The following is an 8,709-nucleotide window of genomic DNA, read 5'->3' on the forward strand; positions in this document are numbered from 1 at the left end:
ACTTGTCCAAATGTTGCAACTGCCCCCCTCAACTTTCAATTGTAACAACTTACCCTTCAAACTTGTCCAATTGTAAAATATAACCCCTCAAACTTGTCCAATTGTAAAACATAACCCCAAATTGAGATTTTTTTACCCCGTACTTGAAGCAACCGTAAAAATGTTTTCCTGAATTCGTATCACGCTATGAAATATTCAATGGAGCTATTTCTCCACATAAACACATTTTCACCCATATAATATCCCAAAAATTTGAATCAAGAAATCACTAAAAAACGAATAGCAATAACAAAAAGAAGAAGAAGAAGTTGAAGAATAAGTTGAAGAATTGAGGATTTGGTTACTTAAATACTGATTTTTTGGGTCTAAAGATCTGATTATCACATTCCACGAGCGTTTGTAGCTTTTATATTTCACTTGTTTCTTCAATTGCAGTCCGTGTCAGCAATTTGGGGTTATGTTTTACAATTGAACAAGTTTGAGGAGTAAGTTGTTACAATTGAAAGTTGGAGGGGGCAGTTGCAACATTTGGACAAGTTCATGGGTTATTTGTGTATTAGGCCTTAAATAATTATAAAATAAAAATACTTTAAGACACTTTTAACTTTCTCCCCAATTATGCCCTTCTCTCCGCCGGTCTCCATCACTGGTCCGTTCGATCGCCACCTGTTCGTTCTTTTTTTCTTTTTCACCGAAGTAAACCACCCCTAACCATGTACGGACGACGACGAAGCAAGAAGAACAAGCAAGTTCCTGCAGCTACTGCTATGTTTCAGATCTGATTTAGTTGACACCCTGTTAGAAGAAGTGATAGAATTAGGATTTGAGATGGATTAAAGAAGAATTAACAACATTTCTCAGTATAGATTGATCGAAATTTCTCACATCCATAGCTGAAAGCACATCTCTCTGGCTCTCTCTCTGTTTGCAAGCTTTGAAATCTAAAGAGGTTTAATAATGGCGACCAGATACTGGATAGTGTCTTTGCCGGTTCAAAATTCTGCTCCCACTCCATGGAATCGGTTACAGGATCAAATGTCTAAGCATTCCTTTGATACCCCTCTCTACAGAGTAACTTTTTCTGATCTTAATTTTTTGTATGTGCTTTTTATTTGATTCATCAGTTTCTTTTTCATTCGTTTTCTTGTTCTGTTTTTCTTTCAGTTCAATATTCCTAATCTCCGGGTTGGAACCTTGGATTCACTTCTCTCTCTAAGTGACGATCTCTTGAAGGTAACTCTCAGTGACTAATATAAACTCCAGTGCTCATTTTATTCAATTATACTGTTTGTTCCTATGATGAAAAAAAATTGCCTGTTATGATCGATGCGGATTGTGTTTGCAGTCAAACAGCTTTATAGAGGGAGTGTCTCACAAAATCAGGAGACAGATCGAGGAATTTGAGAGGTTATCAGGCGTTGAGAGTAGTGCTTTAACCGTTGACGGTGTACCTGTTGATTCATACCTCACCAGGTAGTATTTACTTTAATAAGCCTTGATGTTAATTCACGATTGAGGTTTTCCTTTTTTTCCTATTGGTGTTTTACAACTCTGTCTTTTAGTTTTATGAATTTGCTGTCTGTTGATAGGTTCGTTTGGGATGAAGCGAAGTTTCCAACAATGTCACCTCTTAGGGAGATTGTTGACAGCATTCATACTCAAGTAGCAAAGATTGAGGATGATCTCAAGGTGATAATTTTATATTATAGAATGAATTGTTAAATTTTCTTATAGTTAAAATTTCAAACTAAGAGAGCAGCGTATGAATGTTGCTGTAAGAGAAAGCTATGTACTTCTGTCAATTGCTTTTTTGCAACATGTATGTAGGCAGACATTTACTGCTAGATTTTCTCTGAGATCTTATTTTCCCTATAATGTTGTATCTGCAGCAGCATCCTAAACTTGTCCATTTTTGGATTAACATTAATTATGAGTCATTATATAACCATTGCTTTATGAATAATCCTTGGTTTAATGGAAAGAACAGTGAAATAGTTGTGCTCATCTGTACATGCATTTTGCTTTGCTTTTTGTGTTACTAATAATGCATACTATCTTTCTGCATGATTTTGATCTGGTATTAGACTTATTTTGGCATTTTTGTGCATACTGGGTGTAACAGTGGGTGATAGGAGGCATAAATGTGTATATTATATGTCTTACAAGTGGGATGGGAAAATTGATTTCTGTTTCTTGTTAGGTCCGTGTTGCTGAGTATAACAATGTCCGCAGTCAACTCAATGCCATTAATAGAAAGCAAAGTGGAAGGTATAAATTTCTGTTTGAATAAAACAATAGTGTATAGATCTACTCCTCTCCTGTTGATATGTGAACAATATCTTTTTATTTCAGCTTAGCTGTCCGTGATCTCTCCAATTTGGTAAAACCAGAGGATGTTATTGCCTCTGAACATCTTGTAACGCTTCTTGCAATTGTTCCCAAATACTCACAGAAGGATTGGTTAGCAAGCTATGAAACATTGACTGACTATGTGGTAAGATTAATTAATTTTAATTTTGTCAATCTTTAACCAAACATTGCTTCCCCGAAAGGCTTTTAATTTTATCCTAAATGGAACAAAAATTTGAGTTTTTGTAGTTATATTCTCTTGGATTGATATACTTGGAAGTGAATGACTGATTGACTGTTTGACAATTCAAATTACTGGGAAAATAGGCAAGCCTGACTCAGGTGACCCAGCTCTGTCTGTCATAGTTTGGTACAGTAATGTGATGGAAAACAGCTCAAGCAAAACGCAGAGAAATAGGAAACTAGATTTCTATTCTTGATGAACATTCTGACCACTAGTTCAGGTTTCCCTGTTCGAGAGCAAGGCTAATGCAAGAAAGAAACTAAATCAGTAAACAGGCAAAGAAAATATAAATGAACAAAAGAACAACTTCTCTGCTCCTTCAGGGCGGTGGCACCTTCCCGAGAGTAAGGCCATGACCTAAAACACATGTCCCCTAATTCTCAAATTATCATTCCTTCCCACTATCCCATTCTCTGTCTTACTGTCATTACAAAGTGGTTCCATTGGATTTATATCTAGATTAACTGTTTCTTAATATGTCCAAAATTTATTCTATTTTGTGGATCCTACTTCAGCTGGATGTATCTGTTGTGGCTTTCTCAGGTTCCTAGGTCCTCAAAGAAGTTATATGAGGATAATGAGTATGCTCTTTACACTGTGACACTATTTGGACGTGTTGCTGACAATTTTAGAACAGCCGCACGTGAAAAGGGGTTCCAAGTGAGTGTCTGTAGCATTTTCTTTGCTTTGCTGTTATATGTATTATCTGAAGAATAATGTTTCACACATTGAATGCATATGACAAATGCTCTTCGGAATCTTGTAGTGCTTGATGGTTGAATTTGTGGGGGGACTGTCTAATTTGTCTTTCTGCTTATCATGATTCAGGTTCGTGATTTTGAATATAGTCCAGAAGCACAAGAGAGTAGGAAGCAAGAACTGGAAAGCTTGATGCAAGATCAAGAGAGCTTTAGAAGCTCTCTTTTGCAATGGTGCTACACCAGTTATGGAGAGGTTATAACCTTGCTTTTCCTTTAGATTTTACTCAACCTGCCACTTACTATGAATGAATATAAGGATTTTTTTTGAAACTGAGCCAAGACAGGAATTGGTTGAGCATTTAAAGATTGAATTTGGCTTTACCTGCTGATGTCTGAAAGGAATAGAATGGCAGGTTTCTGGAAGTCTATAGTGATATACAGATGAATTTGTTTTTATGGATGCTTAAGAATTTGATGTCAGTTTTGGTTTCTTTTTAGAGTGATTTTTCACATTTGAGACTTCATTTGATAGTTCCTCTTGAGTTGTCACAATTAAGTAGCTGGAGATCTTTCCAATTATTCATCTGCATTAGCTTTAGTTGGTACCATGAGACTGTATAATGCTTACACTGTAGAGTAAAACAAGTAGAGACTACAAGGAAAATCAATGTGGAAAAAATGGGGGTTATCAGTCTGCTTATTACAATTTATGAAGTTTATTCGTGTGGACGATTGAGGTTACTGCAGAAATTAGTCAAATAGGCAGCCTTACTGAGATTTTGCTGGCTTCATTTTTCTGTTATTGTAAATGGATTAGAGCTTAATGTCAGAATGCATATATGAGGTTGTGGAGCTGAAGACTTAACAGCATTTAGGATGGGCTTCCTCATATATGGCTGGGTAGCTCATAATTGATGGTTTGATAGATCATTTTCCACTAGAAAGAGTAAATGACATCAACCAAGATGCCGGAGATTGGGCTTATTCAGTTGCATTTCACAATATTTGGTTTCTTTTGATGATCCTTCCAAACTATTAGCCAAGCGGAAATAGGACGAAAAGATCAAATTTGTTTGGGTTTCAACTAATGAACAATCAAAACACAAACATCTACAGGAAAGAATTAATTTTCTCCTCTGTTGGACAGTTTCAAGAAAACACCATTCCCTTTAATATGTGAGGTAGCAGTTCTACTGCTATACCTTAAACCACTCAGCTATCTCTCCAAAAAATTCTATTATTTGAAATATGAACCATTGTATACCTTTTTTGCTCCCAGTTCATCCAGGTCTTTCTTTGATTACAGCACGATCATTGTTTTTCAGTTCCTTAGCAGCCGTGCCATCATCATGTTGTGATTTCATGACTGTGGCCACTGGTTTTAACAGCCCCTATCTTGTTAGCCACCTAAATAGATGTATCTGAAGTCCTATATGGTTGTGGTCAAACATTTTTCAATGTTTTCATGACTTAGTATTCTTGATTTTACTATTAACTTGTCTATAAAGAATAGTTACTTTTGCTGTTATCATTTCAGCTCTGTTGTTAAGCTTGATTGAGTTCATATGCTGCAGGTTTTCAGCTCCTGGATGCACTTCTGTGCAGTGCGAGTTTTTACAGAGAGCATTTTAAGATATGGATTACCTCCATCATTCTTGGTATTGCTTTCTTTTATGTTTTAATTTTCTCCGACTTTCCTGTTAAGTATTTGTTGTCACGATATATTTGCTATTGTTTCAGGCATGTGTTCTATCTCCTTCTGTAAAAGGTGAGAAGAAAGTGCGTTCGATCCTTGAAGGATTGTCGGACAAAGCAAACAGGCAAGTTTCTGCATACTCTCTAAATGTAGACCTCAGTTGTGCTGGATGAACAATGTGTTCTCACATACATTGGTCGAACATCATCCAATAATCACAAATAATTTGTACTCATTTGATTAAATTGATCGCGGGACTAGTCCTTTTCAGTTTTCATGTACTAAATGCAAGACTCTATGTCCAATACACTTAGCAAAGCTTTTGTGGTCTTTTTTGGAAGCATTGTGGGTCTAGAAAGGATTGTGAGTATAAATATTATCAACTGTGTATAGAGCTAATAGATTTGAAGTCAGATTTGTATTTTTACTTTCTTCTTAGGCTCCGAGGATTAAGTAAATTGTAAATGCTATTTCAAAAATAAACAATCTGTACTTGACAATTTTAGGGGGTTGATGCTAAATCCACAGCAAATAGGATGAAATATATAATTAATTTTCAAGAAGGATATATAGTATTTCCACAACTGAATTAGATATGATATGTAACGGATATGGGTAGAAATAAAACCTGCAATATCTCTTGCTGGATTTATCTGTGTCCTTGATTTGATTATTTGGGAGTTTTTCCCTGAATCATATTCCCTTTCACATGAATTAAAATATGCTTGATCTGGTCTTTTATATGTATGGCTGGAATTCTAGGCATCTTAACATATTTGATTTTTGCTTATTGTCCATATGTAATGCAGTACATACTGGAAATCGGAGGATGATGTGGGAGGAGGGATGGCAGCTTTGGGAGGCGATGCTGATTCTCATCCTTACGTGTCCTTCACAATCAATCTTGTCTAAATAATATGCACATCGTAGTCGGATATCTGCCCCAAATTCCAAGTCCAAAGACTCCTCTGGACAAGCAATAAATGGTCAGGAATTCTGTATATTACCATTTCATATATCAACTCTTTGGTTTATTTAAAAATGAACAAGAGCAATATTTATTTTATATCCATGCATGTATTTTAACACATGCTTCGAGGATCATCGAGTTTGTAGTAATTTGCTCGGTATACTCCAATTTATTTAACTAAGATGATTTTCTGGGCTGGGACGTTGATGCCAAGTACTGCACTTGGTAATTTTTCATTTTACTCCCACTAATTGTGGAGTAAAGCTGAAAAGGGGTGATAGAATCTGGTGGTATGGTAAAAACGAGCTAGAAGAAGGTAGAATAAAGAGTTGGGAACAACAAAATCGGCATGTTAGAATTGACAACTGCATTGTTTCACTTGTGATAGAGTTGGTTTGGTACAAACTCAACATTTTGTATAAGAACGATGATGAATGAAATATATAAGAATTAAGAATGTAATGTATGATTATTCTTTTGTGACGTTTGGATGTGTGAGTTTTTTATGTTCATATTTTCATTTAATTAGTAAAAGTATCAGGTAGAAGGCCTAATACAAAAATAACCCCTGAACTTGTCCAAATGTTGCAACTGCCCCCTCGAACTTTCAATTGTAACGATTTACCTCTCAAACTTGTCCAATTGTAAAATATAACCTCAAATTGCTGACATGGACCGATTGAAGAAACACATGAAATACAAAAGCTGCAACGCCCGTGGAGTGTGATAATCAGATCTTTGGCGTGATACGAAACGTTTTTATGGCTGCTTCAAGTACGGGGTAAAAAAATTCCCAATTTGGGATTATGTCTTACAATTGGACAAGTTTAAAGGGTAAGTTGTTACAATTGAAAGTTGGAGGAGGCAGTTGCAACATTTGGACAAGTTCAGGAGGTTATTCGTGTATTAGGCCTGGGTAGAATTGTTAAAATTATGTTTTTGTTCTATGTCTTGTTAATGGCTTTTCTGTGGAATCCTAGTTTGATAAGTGAGGATTTCATTGTTCGGTTGATCTTATGGATTCCAATTTGGAATCTAAGTTGAAAAAAGTAGGCATAATATCTATTTAGATCCCTAAACTAAGGCTTAAAAGTCAATTAGGACCTTAAACTATCAAAATCATCAATCAGGTCTTGAACTAACAAAAAATCATTAATTGAGTCCTCATTCTAAACAAAAATCTTCAATTGAGGGCTCATCGAAAATGATTCGGTTGAACAGTTTTAGACTCTCTTCCCTAAAATCATTTTGAACCAACACAGAGATTATTATAGTCTATATCAAACAGTTACAGTTTCTGATTTTAGGATATGACGAGGATTCAATTGATGAAAATTTTTGCTTAGTTCAGAGACCTAATTGATGATTTTGATAGTTTAGGATCCTAATTGACTTTGAAGCCTTAGTTTGGGGACCAAATGAGTGTAATGCCAAAAAAGTAAGTTGTTTGATAACGAAGATGTAGTCATTGATTTGGAAGGAGCACCTTTGTAGTGTCTTGTTCCTCTTAAACCATGTCTTGTGGGTAGGGTGTTGTCTGGTAAATCACTGAATTTTAAGGGTGTGGCACATACTTTTTCGACAGGGTGGAGGGTGAAAGGTTTCCAGTTGAAAGAATAAACTTTTTGTTTGTGAGTTTGAATCCAAACGTGATAAGGAAAAGGTGGTTCGAGATGGACCACACACAATGGTGCTTACATTAAAGAATAATGAAAAATTCACACCAGACCTAGATGTGATTCGAACTCATGACCTCTTTAGTCATAGGTAAGTTTTCGACCACTAGGTTAAGAGATTCACCACAAATGGATAAATAGATTGATCCAACCCATTTAATAAATAGATTAATCCAATCCAATCCATTTAATAGATGGGTTGAAATAATCCATATATATATGGGTTGATATGATCTAACGCATTTATTAGATGAGTTACATGGGTTGACTCATTTAACTCAATTAATAAGAGCTAATTAAAACTTGAAAACAAATAAAAATTACGTAAGTGTAAAAACATAAAAAAAAAAAAACTTCTCATTTCTAGTGGAATTTTAGAATTTTGGAATTCTAAAAATCTGTAATTCTAGATTCTGAAATTTCAGAAATCTGAAATTCTAGATTCTACAATTCTAGAAAATACTAGAATTTTGGAATTACAGAAAATATTGAAATTTCAGAAAATATTAGAATTCCATAAAATATTGGAGTTCTACATTCTGAAATTCCATAGTTATAATTACATTTGTCTTTTGATCGTTCACACTCAACGTGCTAAAGGTGCCACACGGCGTGTTGGCTTACTTCTAGGTAGACCAGACACATTTTTGGCCCTCCACACGTCGAGTTCTGCTCGTGTTAGGCATTCACATGCCATGTGGAGCAGCCACACCACAACAACTAACTATTAATGACAACAACTCTTAGTTTTTTTTTTTTAAATTGCGCACAATGCGCTTACATTAAAGAAGAAAGAAAAATCTCCACCAGACCCGGATGTGATTCGAACCCATGACCTCCCAATGCATAGGTAAGCTCTCAACCACTAGGCTAAGAGCTTCACCACGACAACAACTCTTAGTTAACAGTTGAACAAATAGACTTTAAATATTATTACTTTAATTAAATATCTGGTATTAAAAACTAATATTATCAAAACTAGATCAGATATAAAATCAAATTTATAATTAACATTGATTTTTTATTCAATTAAATTAATAAGATTGATTCAACCAGTTGACAGTTGACGTAAT

At 35.2% G+C, this 8,709-nt stretch overlaps 1 protein-coding gene across 1 annotated transcript; it reads left to right on the plus strand.

Moving 5' to 3' along the window:
* Window positions 1–617: 617 nt before the first annotated feature.
* On the plus strand, window positions 618–6,443 carry LOC136232794 (V-type proton ATPase subunit C). Its single transcript, XM_066022213.1, has 11 exons — window positions 618–1,071; window positions 1,165–1,233; window positions 1,346–1,473; window positions 1,590–1,689; window positions 2,201–2,268; window positions 2,353–2,494; window positions 3,137–3,253; window positions 3,422–3,547; window positions 4,869–4,952; window positions 5,035–5,114; window positions 5,800–6,443. The coding sequence occupies exons 1-11, from the start codon at window positions 958–960 to the stop codon at window positions 5,900–5,902; spliced, it is 1,131 nt and encodes a 376-aa protein (XP_065878285.1). The 5' UTR covers window positions 618–957; the 3' UTR covers window positions 5,903–6,443.
* Window positions 6,444–8,709: the final 2,266 nt, after the last annotated feature.

The sequence above is a fragment of the Euphorbia lathyris genome, chromosome 6, assembly GCF_963576675.1.
Source record: "Euphorbia lathyris chromosome 6, ddEupLath1.1, whole genome shotgun sequence".
NCBI classification, from domain to species: domain Eukaryota; kingdom Viridiplantae; phylum Streptophyta; class Magnoliopsida; order Malpighiales; family Euphorbiaceae; genus Euphorbia; species Euphorbia lathyris.